At 39.3% G+C, this 16,373-nt stretch overlaps 1 protein-coding gene across 1 annotated transcript in view; it reads right to left on the bottom strand.

Annotated features, from left to right (window-relative positions):
* The window catches only part of ehbp1l1a (EH domain binding protein 1-like 1a), a 38,325-nt gene extending 24,601 nt beyond the window's left edge, over window positions 1–13,724 (bottom strand). The window contains exons 1-10 of the mRNA XM_047579617.1: window positions 13,440–13,724; window positions 6,447–6,504; window positions 6,214–6,309; window positions 6,082–6,135; window positions 4,989–5,167; window positions 4,747–4,895; window positions 3,052–3,120; window positions 2,624–2,821; window positions 1,599–1,757; window positions 71–295 (exon numbers count right to left, since the gene is read on the bottom strand). Of these exons, the coding sequence (XP_047435573.1) occupies window positions 71–295; window positions 1,599–1,757; window positions 2,624–2,821; window positions 3,052–3,120; window positions 4,747–4,895; window positions 4,989–5,167; window positions 6,082–6,135; window positions 6,214–6,309; window positions 6,447–6,504; window positions 13,440–13,543 (1,291 nt within the window). The 5' untranslated portion in view covers window positions 13,544–13,724. The remainder of the gene's footprint in view (window positions 1–70; window positions 296–1,598; window positions 1,758–2,623; window positions 2,822–3,051; window positions 3,121–4,746; window positions 4,896–4,988; window positions 5,168–6,081; window positions 6,136–6,213; window positions 6,310–6,446; window positions 6,505–13,439) is intronic.
* Window positions 13,725–16,373: the final 2,649 nt, after the last annotated feature.

Genomic DNA, 16,373 nt, shown 5'->3' with positions numbered 1-16,373 from the left:
AAAATAAAGAGACAGGGAGTAGTAGAAGGGTGTGAATCAGGAGTCTATGGGAGACACTCCGTCCTGTTACCTGTCTCTGGGGCAGATGGGAGGCTGGTGGGTCTCATGAGGGCAGAGCCCGACTGAGCCAGGGGGGTGGGGACGGGAGTTAGGGGATGTCCCCCCAGAGCGGGAGGCGGTGGTGGAGATAGAGGATGGAAGGAGCTGGGAGGAGCTGAGGAGGAGGAGGAGGAGGAGGAGGAGACGTAGGAAAGGGAAGGGACGCTCTTTGTTTTCCAGTAAGTGGTAGGACAGGCTGGAAGTAGAAAAGAAAAGAAAAGAAAAGAAAAGAAAAGAAAAGAAAAGAAAAGAAAAGAGATTATAAAATAAGATGAGGAATAAATAAAAGTGAGGTCAAGATAGGATTATATAAAATATATAAATTTTTAATTAGACAGAATTATTTATTTATCTAATCTAATCTAATCTAATCTAATCTAATCTAATCTAATCTAATCTAATCTAGTTAATCTAAACTAGTCGAGTCTAATGTAATCTAATCCAATCCATTCCAATCTAATTTAATCTAATCTAATCTAGTCTAATCCAATCCAATCCAATCCAATCCAATCCAGCCTAATCTAAACTAGTTGAATCTAATCTAATCTAATCTAATCTAATCTAATCTAATCTAATCTAATCTAATCTCTTGTAGTTCAGTCTAGTCTAATCTAATCTAATTAATCTGATATTAGATCAATCTAATCTAATCTAATCTAATCTAATCTAATGTAGTCTAGTCTAATCTAATCTAATTAATCTAACTATCAAGTTAATCAAACCAATCCAATTCATTCAATCTAATTTAATCTAATCAAATCTAGTCTAATCCATCAATCAATCCAATCATCAATCCAATCCAATCCAATCCAGTCTAATCTAAACTAGTTGAATCTAATCTAATCTAATCTAATCTAATCTAATCTAATCTAATCTAATCTAATCTAATCTAATCTAATTAATCTGATATTAGATCAATCTAATCTAATCTAATCTAATCTAATCTAATCTAATGTAGTCTAGTCTAATCTAATCTAATTAATCTAAACTAGTCAAGTCTAATCTAATCCAATCCAATTCATTCCAATCTAATTTAATCTAATCTAATCTAGTCTAATCCAATCCAATCCAATCCAATCCAATCCAATCCAATCCAATCCAGTCTAATCTAAACTAGTTGAATCTAATCTAATCTAATCTAATCTAATCTAATCTAATTTAATCTAATCTAATCTAATCTAATTAATCTTGTATCTAGTATCAATCTAATTAATCTTAATCTAATCTAATCTAATCTAATCTAATCTAATCTAATCTAATCTAGTCTAATGTAGTTTAAATTTACTCTAATCTAAACTCATGTAGTTTAATATAGTCTAATCTAATTAATCTGATGTAATATAACCTAGTCGAGTCTAATGTAATCTAATGTAATGTCATTTATCCTCTAAAAACCAAAGAAACAAATGCTCCTTTTCCACAGTGTTATTTATAACGAGTGAATATTATAACATAAAGAGAAGTGATGAAACTCAACACAACGCTGAGCTGAAACAAACCTGGTTGGGAGGTAGCAGAGAAAGAGGCGTGGTGATGAAGAGATGGGTCGGAGGGTGAGGAGGACAGGGAGGAGGTGGAGAGGGCTTTGGAGGGGGTGAAGGCAGAGGGAGCCTCAGTGTGAGACGGGACACAGTGGAAGCTAGTGGGCCGCTGAGGAGCTGAAATGGCCACAAGGGGGCAGCAGAGTGCATCAAGGAAAAATGAAAAAAAAAAAGGAAGGAGAGGAAAGAGGGTTGAGAAAATGAGATTGAAAGTCAGATAATATACAAGACCATGAGGAAACATTTAATTTTGAGGAGGAGGCTCACAGATACTGATACTGTACACCAGTCAGCCACAACATTATGACCATCGTGTGGTCATCTACTGGAAAATTTTTGGACCTGGCATTCATTCATTCACCATGTGGATGTTACTTGGACATGTAGCATCCACCTAGACCAGACCCGACCAGACACCCCCAAACTATAGCAATGACACTCCTTGATGGCTTGCAGCAACCATCCCCAGAACAGCACAAGCTATTGACCTGGCCTCCAGATTCACTAGATCCCAAACTGATCAAGTATCTGTGGGATGCACTGGAAAATAGAGCAGCAAGGGAGGGCGAACCCAAATCAAGACTGATCGGAGGCGACAAAAAGACTTTTCAAGAAACCGAATTTAAGGAGCTGCAGGCATGGTGGGGTAATCCAACCAAGGAGACACAAATCCAAGGTGACAAAATCAAGACAAGACACACCAAGGTCAAACTTTACTAAATGCAAACAGGGCCATGGGAAACCTTCAAAATTCAAAACCATAGAGGGCCCTCCCCTCAACCCATAGGATCCAAAGACCCTCCACTAAAAACATTTAAGTAAGAAAATAACATTTAAACCCATCTTGGGCCAATTCAATCAACATTCTGCTGGGAAACTTTTGGACCTGGTATTTACAATATTAGGAAGGTGGTCATAATGTTATGGCTAACCAGTGAACATGAGTTCCACTCTTTGAATTGAGGAGTGTCCGTGGACTGTACCTGATCGGGCACTCCGCTGGAAGATTTTGGGGAGTACAGGTGGGTGAATGCATGTAATGGCCGGAAATGAGAAGCCATGGGGGGTGATGGTTCGCGCTAAGGACGTATTGGGGGGTTCGGGCTGAGGCGGGAGACATGGGGCCGAGATGGTGGAGGAGGAAACGCCAGAGGAGCTTTTCCAGTCCATCTCTGATGTTACTGGGCGACACATGATAGATGATAGAGATGCATGACATGAAGAGAACAGAAAAATGAAATCTGAGGTGCAAACGTAGGCAATGAAAGTGGAAATGCACAAATTAGGTTTTTTGGTATAATTCACAAAAAACACTTGGAAAACAGAGGATGATTTGAGTAGACTCATGGGGGGAGTGGAAATGGAAAAGGGGGTAAGAGTTCACTAATAACATCAGGGGATCTAAAGTTACCTATGGGGCCTGATTCAACTGCTGGTCTCCAAGCCAGGTCATGAACTCTCGCAGCAGAGGGAGCAGAGGCTAACATCCAGGAAGTAAAAAGGAACAGCAGATGGGTGAGAGATTAAACAACGAAAAAACAGAAGTGAGTTATAAATATGAAGCAAAATGAGGAAGAAGAAGCAGCAGTAGATAGAGTCAGAGAGAGGGTATATCGTTCACTCTGGACTGAGAATGGAGACTGATGTGTATATCTACCATCTTGAAATTTTATCAGTGCATCAACGTCGTAACCATCCAACCACAAACAATAAAAGAATAACAAACATATTTTATTTATTTCGAAAGTGTATGTGCACACCTTGGTTTTGAGTTCTTTCAAGGAGGAACTAACGGGTGGTTGCACTAGTTTCAGGTTTAGTCTCTGATGACATCCCAGTAGAAACAGGCAGCACCTCAGCACCAAAGCCACCAACAAGAAATGTTACATCTCTGAAGTCTTCTCCATCTACTGCAGCTAAATAACTTTATCAAATAGCAGCCAGGGTGGTAATTACTGATAAAGGTCCTTTCTGGGTGGAGTCTGCATGTGTCTGCGTGGGTCTCCCACCTCCAAAGACATGCTCAAATGTTTGTTATTAGCCCTGTAATAGACTGGCGACCTGGCCAGCTGGGATAGGCTCCAGCAACCCCTGCAACCCTAGTGAGGATATGAGGTAGTAGAAGATGAGATGAGAGATGATGTGCAGCCTCCTTCTATCTTGTTTGGTTGATAACTGACTCCTGTCGAGAAGATTTGGACCGTTCCCCTGTTAGCGTTAGCATTTCCTTTTTAATTACATTGCAGTAGTACTTTAGTTGTACTTAGGGTTAAGGGTAGGGCCTAGGGATAGGGGTAGAATTTAGGGTTAGGACTTAGGGCTAGGATTAGGACGTAGGGCTAGGGGTAGGACTTAGGGTTAGGGGTAGGATTTAGGTTTAGGACTTAGGGCCTAGGGGTAGGACTTAGGGTTAGGGTTAGTTTGATGCAACGACCCACTGGACTGGACTGTCCATGCTGTCATTGTCACATGATCAGAGACTAGTCTGTACAACCCCCAGGAGGCATCTAGTTCAGCCTTAAATTCTTGTTTTCTCCCAATCTTTGCACTCACATATATTAGGTAGTGAGGATAATCCTGATTAGGGACGGGCGAGGGGGCGATGAGATTTTATCGATCCGATTCTGTATTGATCCTCTTATCAACTCCTGATGTGAATTTTTGGTTCAGAAAAAGAAGGCGTGTAAAAAAAACTTGTCTAAGTAAACAAAAAGGAGATTGGTCACTGGATTCTCACTAGCTCTGTTCTGCTGAGACTTGTTGACCAGAGATGGTTGAACACATGTCACTCTCTGTATGTAATGCCGTGCGTCATCAGCAAATGCTTCAACATGTTGGTGGTGTTGCCGCCCTTACTTGAAATTACTGTGCTGCATAAGTTGCATGTTGCTCTGTTACTGTCCCTTCTGGTGAAGTTTCAATTCAACTTCAATTTCAATGTTATTTATATAGCACCAATAACAATCCAAATTGCCTCAAGACGCTTTACAAAAACCAGCCTGCAACCTCCAGAGCAAGGTTGACTGCGACGGTGGAAAGGAAAAACTCCTTCCCTTTAAGTGAAGCCACACTTTAGACACCCCCAGCAATATCAGCCTAGTCTTACCAGTGACATGAGTTGTTACTGGTGCAGTCCCAAAGCTGGACCTTCTCTCCTCGCCGACTTCTTCGTCGCTGTCATTGAAGTCGTCCAGATTTCCAATGTCGCTCTGCTTCATGCTCATTAAACTGGCCAAGCTCTGCATGTCCTCATCTCTGGGGAGAGTAGACGAACAGGTATCACACTTACTTACATGTCCAGGAATATCTGGTTCCAAAAATAAGTAAATAAATAAAGAGTGGACTTACGTGGCTTTGCCCTCCTTGAGGAAGACGCAGGACAGGTTTAGCTTCAGCGTGGCTTCCACCACTTTCACCGACAGAGGTTTGAGCTTCAGCGTTATGTCGTACTGGGCCGGCGTGGCGCTGGCGTACTTCTTCATGTTGACGTCGGCCGACGCCAACACTTTCCTGCGACCTTTAGTCTCCTGTTAAAATAAAACACCAGAATGTATGAGAAATTCAAGTTTGAACCTTTACACGGACAAATTCCTTCTCCCTGAGAGCAGACTGAAGAGCCAGAACATTAGGACCACTATCGCATTAAGAGAATAACACTGGTTGTTTGTTAATCACCCTGCCATGTTGCAGTTTTTTAATATCATAATTATATCAATATCACCAATCATGGAATAGATTTCAGACACCACACGAGAAAACTACGAGAACTCCCAAACAAATTTCTCGCTTCTGGCTTTAATGCAGTGATTTCTGGAGAAGAAGAAGTCAAAGCATCAGGTGACCAGTTCAAAGGTAAAGTTTTGTTGTATGTCATAATGAAATAAGATGAGTAGTGGGACTATGTTGCTAGCTCGCTATATTCTTACATATGTTATCAGTCAAACTGGGACCTAGAACTAAATATGATTAGGTCCTTAGTTCATTAAGCTAACTTAGAAGACGTATGTAGATGTTTTGTATCTTTTGTGACCCATCGAGCATTTTGGGGGTGTCCTAGTATCAGCCGTTATTATTCCTACAATAAATATAAAACTAAAATCTAGATTTATATTCTGTACTTTCCTACAATAATTCCTAATTCCTACAAATGTGTAAAAAGATTTGAATTTCCTTCAGACAGTTTGATAAATTGTGCATAATTTAATTGTGCAAAAAATGCATGTATAGCTTGAGACTTGTTTATGATATCTATACTTATGTTGCATTTTAATACAGAATTATAACCACTATTAGCATATGATATGACAGGGCATTGGTAATGACAGCATATTTTACAGGTGGTCATAATGTTTTGGCTTAGCAGTGTCCAAAGTTGTCCAGTCAAATGAATCAAATCAACCCACAACAAGCTACAGAACAAATAGGGAACAGGAGGACTTACATTTTCAATGACGAACGTCCAGTCTTTGTCTTCATACTCCTCTGCAGTCGGTTCCTGTTGGTGGCATCGTGTCTTAGCTCCACCCGGTCACTTTTAATCAATTAATTTTAAATCCTTTATCATCATACGTACCTTAAAGAGCGTGACATTGATGTCTAAACTTTCTGGAATCTGCCAAACCACCAGGCCTCTGTACGGGTTCTTAATCCCTGGCTGCCAGCTGTGGAGCTAAGAGGATAAATATATTATATAATATTTAGCCACAACTGAGCCCTATGTAAGAACTAGTTTGTGTCGAGCAACCAGGTTAATTTAAACACTGGCTGTACATTACAACTACCGGTCCTTGCTTGTAATTTTGTTACCTTTGTGCTGTGACGTCGGCTCCTCCGGATCCACACCACTCTCAGTTTGTCTGGTTGCCTGAATGACAGCAGATACATAGCAGAGTGGGAGTTTAGCGTCTTTAGTCGACCAACGTCCTGTTAAGTGCGTTACTCCGCAATCAAACAACAGTCACTTCCATTACGAGAGACTGGATACCAGGATGCTGCAGTGTTGTTTTCAGTTAAATGTCGACCACTGGAACCTGCCGTGTACACCGATCAGCCACAACATTATGACCACCTTCCTTATATTGTGTAAGTGCCTCCAAAACAGTTGTGTCTAGTAAAGTAACACCGTGGTTGACGAAGAGTTTTAAAGCCAAACTTGTCAAGGATGTTTGTACCTTTCTGCATGCATCTGGAGAGAACAGCTGGGACTCTATGGATGTTAAGGATGTTGTTAGTGGGTGGGGGGGGGGGGTCTTTGGGTCCTATGGATTCAAGGGAGGGGGTCTCTATGGTGGATCATCCCGCAGATACTTGATCAGTTTGGGATCTAAGGAATTTGGAGGCCAGTTCTTCATGATTTCTTGAGTTGTTCCTAAAGCATTTTTGGGCTTTTTGAGGGTTTAAACCAAGCCCAGGACTTTAATAGGAGACTAGGGCTTGAGTCCCATCTATATTTTATATCATTTATATTATATTTATAGTGTCATTGCTATGGGGTGTCTGGTCTGGTCTGGTCTAGGTGGGTGCTACATGTCTAAGTAACATCCATATGAATGAATGTCAGGTCCAAAGGTTTCCTAGCAGAACACTGAATTACTTCTCTTGTCAGTGGTCATAATGTTGTGGCAGATCGTTGTATTTATCAGATCAGAAAACAAAATCTTCATCCAGTTTGTCTTTCTCCGAGCTCACACTTGTAACAATCAACAAGAATCATCAGAAACAATTTAGACCAAAGATCTTTTGCTCGTTTGAGCAGAAAAAAAAAGCAAAAGTTGTTGTTCTCTCAGCTTCACTCAGAGTCACTTTCTCTCAGAAACTCCTCTGTGTTTTAGTGGGAGTGGTTGCAGCTGATCAGTTCAGGGACACGGTTCGTCAGGCTGATCCACATTTTACACATTCTCCGTCACAGACCATGTAGAGTCTGTGAAGTCAGCCCTGGTGACCACCTCTCTAAACTGTTTACAGCGCAGCGGCTGTAAGATTTATTCTTCTCACACGAGATAATACAAACATAATACACATAATAATAATAATTTACTTCAGGCACACTGATGATGTGCTTCTAGGACCAGAGCGCCTCAGCCTGCAGAGTCACATGATGCTAAATAAAGCACATGTAGAGAGTCTTTTTATGTCAGAATGACGCGGTGGCATTAAGTCCTGTGACTTGGTTTATACGTACGATACCAGGACTCTGATTGAAGCCTCTTGTAACGCTTTGAAACATGTCTAGAGGCTACATTAAGTCTTTATGTATATTTTATATGTACTTGCATATATTTTTATACATATTCCTAGTACATTCTATCTCACTATACTCTTCTGTTTCTATTTTTTACCCTTTTTGCTGAGTTTAATTCCTCCTATTTGTGTCTTGATGTTATTTCCAATGGGATAATTAAGAGCTCTATCAATATAATAATAGAATCACAGCGTTCCCACATTTTATTCCATTTTATTTTATTTTATTTTATTTTATTTTATTTTATTTTATTTTAGAATATTTTTGTTTTGGACTTTTTTTTATTTTAACTATCTTAGACCTTACTTTTTTTTGTTTTTGTTTAATTATTTTATTTTTATTTTTTTTATTATTATTTTTATGTGCGTCTGAATCACCGTGACCCAGCAATTTCCGTTTTTCTAAATCTAAAGTCAGTCAAAATTCAGTCCATATATATACATATATATTTTTTTTTCTTTATTTACTACATATTTATTGTACTAAACACCACAACATATTCCTCACATGTGAACACATGACTGACTGTATTTAGACTGTATAAGTTGTCAAAATTACAATCACAGTATTACAATATTCAGATTTCTCACATTTTATTTTTTTTTATTTCAGAATATAATATTTTTGTTTTGTATTTTTTTTTAACTATCTTAGAGCTACTTTGTGTATTAGTAGTGTTTCTTTTTTTTTATATATATATAATTTTATTTTATTATTATGTGCACCTGAGTTACTGTGACCAAGCACTTTTCCATATGGATCAATAAAGTCCATCTAAAATGCAATTATCATAATATTCAATTATCAAAGAGTCTGATCAGTACGGTCTGAGATAATGACGCCCCGTAGTCACATCCAGTTTCTATAGCTCCAAAAAAATAACTAAAACTTATCCAGGAGATTGAACATTTATCAACAAGAAAAACATGACAGAAACCATCCTTGAAATCAAGTTATTTGACGTGACTTTTAGTTTTAGGCCCAAGTCCGGCCACTGACATGGAGAGGGGTGGAGCTTATGACCTATACTGCAGCCTCCAGCCACCAGGGGGAGCTCAACTCGCTTTGTCTTCACTTTAGAGGAGCTTTTCCATCTTCACATACAGTCTATGTGTGAACATACTGTACGTGAAAGTGAAAACGTGAGTTTTCGTGTCATAATTTTGCCTTTTAATTATAATTTTCAGGTGTCGGTTCGTGCCCGATCAGATTATCTCTGGAGACGCTCAAAAACCCCCCTGGGGTTCGCTTCAGACACATTTCCTCTTGATTAATCACATAATTTCAACATAATAGCTCCTTGTTTATTTGTGCCTTGTGTGTCTGGGGGGTAGGGTGGAAAGGTGGGGGTGGGAATGACGCCACCGACTGCAGCACAGAACATGCAAAGTGTGTCAAATTCCCTACTGCAGCTTCCAGGAACAGAGACATGTTGATACTGGTCGATGTGTGTGATACTTTTTTGAAAAAGTGCATAAACAGTCTGACAGGAAATGAGGCCACGATGCGAGCCAGGGCTGGTGGATTGGAAACACATGAATGCAAACTGCACCGTGAGTAATGATAATGGAATTAAAGGAACTCTTGAAACGAGGGCCGAGGCCGAAGCTTTAAATGCTGACTGCACGTCTACCAGAGCTCTGTGGCACAGCCGGGCCTCAGCTATGTTTCCTCAAGTATCCAGAGATTTAATTGAGTTACACACATGTTGGAAAAAATGTCCACAACCATCCTGTCTATGTAAGAGTAAAGTCTAGAACTAAAATATGGGAGTGAATATCTTCTTCTTTGTGACTTATACCATGATCCAATTCATCCTCGTCATCTAAAATAAGTTTGTGCACTTAATTGTGATTTTTGTTTTTCTTTAATTTACATATAATCTACAGTACATGCGCACTTTATTCTGCTGTGAAGCCTATTTTGAGTACTGCATAGCCTGCATACGTTGAAATAAAGTTATTTCACATGTATTTTAGCGTTGGCCCATCCACTAATGATGGAGAGGGGCGGAGCTTATGATCTGTACTGCAGCCTCCAGCCACCAGGAGGAGCTGTACTGCAGCCTATATAATCTCCAGTACATGTGCAGTATATCCTGCTGCTACGACGTTAGGGTGTGGCCTATCACCATAGCTACAACATCAAATTGACACAGAAGCTTAAACCGACTATGAGTCCACAATCTCATTGAGTGAAAGAAAATACATTCAAATAATAAAAGAATAAAAGACAGACTGATACTTGTCGTCCATGTACTTATACCTTAAACTTATTTGTATTGTCCACATGTTTCCATGACAGAATTCTACATCTGGTTGCTAGTTTCATGTTTCCGATGTCCTGCTACTTCTTATACAGCTAATCAAAGCTAGCCAGGGGGAAAAAAACTTGTCGAACGCAGTAATTTCAACTTTTTTTTTTTAAAGAAATATGAGCTCAGGTTCAACTTGTGCCATTGTTGGTTGCCACAATAATTCAAAGAAACTGAAAAGTTTATCGGAATCTGTTTGTTTTTAACCACTGAGACGAGAATCCCCTGCGCTCCATGTTGAGCGAACGAAAGCTAGCATGACTTGCGGCTTTTAAACTAAAATATCCTCCGAAGAGAGTGTATGATTTCTCCTACAGCTTCTCAGATAAACTTAAGTGTAAAATTCACCCAAAAGGATGAACATTAATATCATAAATTACATTCATACTACATTTAATAGTGGTATTTTATTTATACTTTCTAGAAGCTAATGTTGTACTGTACAATGTAGCTTCAGCTAACGTCCGGCCTTAGTTTCAAGTCATCTAACCAGTCCAGGAGAAATGACATGAGGCACTGTTACAGAACTGCACCCAAGACTTTTTAAAACATTCGTATTATGCATCCACCTCTGATTTCTGTGCTATCCATAGCTAAAAGCTAACATTTACTGCAATGTTGACAGCTACTGAACCCATGGAAACGTAGCGCTACTGGAAGAGCAAAACCGGCTTCCGCTATGAATCATGGGTAATTAATTCATAATTCAGGTTGATTTCCCATCAGCGTTGCACGTCACTCTATGTTATCAGGAACCTTGCGTCATTCCAGATGCTATTAGCATTCAGCCGGAGCAGCGTCACGGTGTGAAGGTGAACGCGCCCTTTTTTTGTGTTAACCTGATACAACATGATCCACTGCAGGAGGTCACACTGGTGACACAGATAACTGGAGGAGCAGGATGCATGGGACCCGTCCCATGCCAATAAAACTTTCATTCAGGCGAGGATTAGGAGACACCGGTGGAGGACTGGGGAGGGCTCTTAGTGGGTGACTGAGGTGAGACGGAGTCACCCACAAGTCGGCCACAATATAAACAGCTGAACGCCACATTTTCTGCCTTTTAACTAAAACACGTAAAAATCTTATGTTAAGGTTATTACGTACTCTATGAGGGTTGAGAAATGTGTTCTTGCAGTTTCTTCATTTTTCTCATGTGGTTGCTATTCTGCGATTGGTCAAAAATTGGAAGTGGGCGTGGCTAATGCGGCTAGCGTCCACTCTGTGAGCTCCCAGATGCTAATATTCTCAATGTGATCACTAATCTCTCCTGGGCAGTAATATTAAAGTGTGTGCGGGTGCATGACGAATGAACGGGGTTATCTGTCGGACAAGGTCGTCATAGCAACGGGTCGATATCCAAATATAATAAGAAAATGCTGAAGTAGGAGGAGCCTATGAGGACTTCCCCTGAGTTCGACACTTGAGTTTCTCGTTAAATATAAATAACCTGGTGAGAACGAGCCACAGGAGCGAGAACATGTTTCTCACTTCACAGAGTATGTACCAAGCTTTTTTTGTAAACCTGTACAAAGCGCTAATGGGCTAAATAAATAAACAGCCATATGCAATTCAAAGAAACACCCTGTCCACACAGAGACGGATTTAGGACTATACACCAAAGCTTTTTGACGTATAGTTGTGTTATGTGCCAACCCCACCACTATTATCATATTAGTTAATATCAAAAACTTTAATGTTAAACTAAATTTAGGCTATATAAGTAACACAAATTCTAAATTAAACAGGCTATTACATTTAGCTGTTGTTAGCATGACATGAGCTTGTAGTTTTGTCTGTATGAGCAATTTAATGCAACAAAAACTAATCAGAAGTGCTAATAAACAGAATATTACAGGAGCTTCTAACTACTGTTTCCATACGGGGCGGCCATCTTCTAAACTCAATTCGGGGGTAGTGAGGATTCTACGAATTTACGAGTAGAAAATCTGACTTCGGGGGAAAGTTCTGGTTGAAAATTCTAATCTGCAACTCGGAAATTCTGACTTCTGGGTCCAACTGGAACGCATCATAAGATCCTCTATAAATCCCCTATATTCTCTATTTCTTCTTCTTTTGTTTACAGCATTTCAGCAGTTTCGCACTGTATACAAACATCATGGAAACAAGCCCCGCAAACACTCACAACACCAGCAAATACTAGCAAAAACTAGTCCACTAGCCACTGATCACGTGACAATGACAACATGGACACCTCCTAGAAGACAGGGGAGGGGTTCAGCCGGTCATAGCAGCAGTTCACTAAAAATGAAGCCCATACTACCGTGACATGTCAGTCCTGGCTTCAGTATCCCATCCACTATCCCATCTAGCTGTGCGATACTATTAAATGCTTCTAATATAGCTGAGGTGCTGCCTGTTTTTATACAGGCTATACATATGTGCAGCTCACAGTATGTAGCACATGAACTGTCTGTTCTATTCAAGAATATAAATTTATTACTTTCTACAGTTTTTTTATATGGTAAGTTTATTGCCTTTTTTTTTATTAGCTAGTTTAAATAACCAAAACACACACTTCCTATAATATATCTGGGATGTATTTCCTGTTGTTTGTGCTACTTGAAAATAAATTTGCGAGGCGTTTCCTTCAGCTGCCGCCCAGTTGAGCTCAGTCCAGCCGAGGGTAACAGTCCCAGCCGTGTCTTGTGAGATTTAAAGTTGGCACTGGGAGGAATTTAATTCCACGACCTTGTTATTGTGAAACCCCCAGTTACTGGTGCTGATGGTGTTGATGTCTGCATCCTTCCTCCTCCACCTGTAGACATGAAGTCACCAGCAGCTGCTATTCCACGGATCATCACTCATTATCACATACGGAGGATTTATTCATTTAAATATATATATTTTATTATTATTTTTGGGGGGTAGAGACTGTTTAACTGCTTTAGTTAACAGGACGCAATATTAAGAAGAAAAAAAAACGCGGAAGTAACGGGGCGTGTTCATCTCCTCCTCCTCCTCTGTTGGGGGAAAACAGGGAGTTTCTGTTATTTATTTATTTTTTTTAATGTGTTAATGAAGATGCGGAAGACGAGTCAAAGAAATTTGCTCTGCACAAAACTTCCCAAAGAGATTTTTTTAGATTTTAAATCAGGAAACATTTGCTTCCCTCTCTGGTGATAATGATAATAATGAACCGGATCCAAATTATAACACTTGCACGATATATTATATTTATATATGTGTGTGTGTGTGTGAGAGAGTAAATGTGGGTACTTACCACTTGTTGGTGCACTCCACAACCAGCTCTTGAAACGAAGCAGCAAACTGGAACTTGGCCGCTTTCTTTCCGACGCGCTGCAGCCGCTTCCAAACCGAAGTCATGGTCGAGACTCTCAGATCATTTAGCTCCAAAACAGACTCGATTAAACCGACATCGAGACGAGGCGAACGCGTGCTTGTGTGTGCCCCCTCCCTCCTCCGGCTCCTTGTCGTCCCTGTGCCGGGGCTCCTCTGAGGCTGGTGCTGGTGCTGGTGGTGTTGTGTGGTGTGTGTTGGGGGGGGAATGAAAGTGGATTGACAGACTCCACCTGCTCCGCTGACAGCTCAGCGCCGGTGTCAACAAAACAAACACACGCCTCCGAGCCGGAGGAGAAGCGGAACACGGAGGCGCGTACTTCAAAAATAAAAGTCCAGTATATATATATATATGTATATATATATATATATATATATATATATATATATATATATATATATATATAAAATATGTACATATACCGATCAGTCACAACATTATGTGGTCCTTGTCCCAGTTTATCGAGAAAAATCGAATAAATGACGGGAAGATGTCCTCCTCCTCCTCCACACTAGGGGGCGATGTGTGTCTTTTCAGCTGGTTAATAAGGCTCGGGGTGATTATCCAGTACTTCTAGATGACATCATGACGTATAGGATGTTTATATATTATAATAGAGGATACGACGCCACTGCCACCCGGGGGCCACGCCCCCTGAGTGGCAAAAACATGGTGAAATGTATCAGTAAATACAGCGAGACTGGGGAAAATGTGGATTATCAGATCAAATTAAGGACAAATTGACTCATCAATGATCCATGCGAATTAGAATGGCTTTGGAAAAGTGGATTAGCCTCAGTTACAGTTAGTTTTAGGTCATTTCAGTTATGATAATTGTAGCTAAATAAAAGATGCTAACACGAAGAGCTTTACTGAGAAGTAACGTTGGCCATACAATACATTAAAAAGGAAGATGAGGAGTGATCACAAATATTCAGTTTATTGTTTTATTGTTATTTAGTGTTAGAACTGAAATAGTTACTGTCGACCATAACTACGCCAAAACAACAACATCCACAAACTTATCTGACAGCCCTCCGCAACGTTAACTTAAGAATTAACTTAAAATACATCATAAATTAATATTTCCTGACACTAAATGTGAACCACAACACCAGGTTTCTGCGTCTGGACTCCAGTTGTTTCTTCTAATGCAGCGAAACATTTACTTCTCTTTTCTTTGGCAGATATCTGTATAAATATAAAAATATATCTCTGACTGCTTTTCACATCTGTTGGTTCAGCCAATCGCACAACAGCTTCACCTTTTTTTTTTTTAATTAATTTTACAGTTTAAATACTATTAAAGCCTGTGGAAGTGGAAGTGGAAGAGAGGTTAGCAGTTTTAGCAGTTTTAGCAGTTGTTATTGAAGCAGAGCAACTTATTGGTTTTGTTTTGTCTTTTTGTTCTTTGTATAAATTGATAAAAACTGTTTTATCTTTTTCAGGATAAAACTTGCCCACTTTACAAATGAATGGATTCAGCTTGAATTATTTTTTTTTCATGAATAATGTGCTGTCATCATATTTTTTGTGTTTTGTTGTGGCTGATCGGTGCATATTTAATTTATTCAGTCATTCAGGACTCTGTGGAGTTCAGTACTTCCTGTGTCATTTTGGCTGAATTGACAGAACTGAGAGGAGCTGCACAAGCCACAGTGGGAGTCACCTCCCATTCATCATTGTAATATAATAACAACGAGCACAACAACAGGATGATGTTTTAGTTTCAGTCTGACATAAATGATGTTAAATGAGCTTCTTTAAAACAGAGACACTGGCAGATAAGAGTAAGTGTGTCTCTGTGAAGATGTTAGAGTTTATTTTTTAGGGCTGATTCATACATAATGCTCACATGGTAATTTGCTTAGTATAAACAGAAGCAAACATCAGTCTGACGAGACGTGGATCCTTCTCCTCTGTAGTCATCTGTGTCTGTGACTCGTCCACTCAGGGCTGTAATATAACACATGTAAACAGTGTTTTACAGAGAGAGACTGTGATTAGGGAGCCAGTGATGAGGAGATATGATCCAGGACTGAAAGTAAAAACAGAAATTATCTGTGACGCTGTCCTCCTCCTCCTCGTCCTCCTCCTGCTTTCAGCTGGAGGGACTTTTCCAGTTTAGCCCTCCGTCTATTTATAATCTGTCACTGACACATAGAGCACCTGGAAATAAAATGTCAATTCTGAGAAGACACACACAGGAAAACACCCACATCCACACCCGCAATGAATTATGGAGGTTCATTAAAACGTCCCATATTATAAGAGACATTTATTATTATTGGAATTTAAAACTCGAAAACGATGTTTTATCTGTCTGCTCTTCAGTAGGTGAAAGGGGGAAACTTGAAATAAGAATCATGAAACAGCTTGTACATATTTAAATGTTGTTTGTTTTATTTTATATGAACTAAATAAGATATATAATAATGTTTGTTAGAGTTTTTCAAGAGTGTTTATTTTTGGCCAGCTTTATTTTTATTTGTTGTTATATTAAATTAAATTAAGTTTTCAAGGCTGTTTTTAATTTAATTTAATTTGTATCTTAGATCTTTTTTTCCTATTTCATAGAGATTTTCAAGTGTCAAGAGTTTATTTTTATATATATACTTTAATTTACTGTAATTTTTTAGACTTATTTTTCTTTTAATTTGTGTTTTCCAAGAGTGTTTTTTATTATTATTATTATTTAAAATTTTATGTGCAACTGAGCATGCAGCTTAAGAATTCTCCATAAATATTTCCACAAAAAAATAAGATTAAATTAAAATAAAAAAAAATTTCTTTCCCATTGTGGCCAGAACTTAAGTTCCCAGGGCTCCTAATCTTCTCAGCTCATGTCATCGTACT

Source organism: Mugil cephalus, chromosome 1, assembly GCF_022458985.1.
Source record: "Mugil cephalus isolate CIBA_MC_2020 chromosome 1, CIBA_Mcephalus_1.1, whole genome shotgun sequence".
Classification (NCBI taxonomy): Eukaryota; Metazoa; Chordata; class Actinopteri; order Mugiliformes; family Mugilidae; genus Mugil; species Mugil cephalus.
The sequence above is the reverse complement of the archived record's forward strand: the minus strand, read 5'-3'. Positions and strand labels throughout refer to the sequence as shown.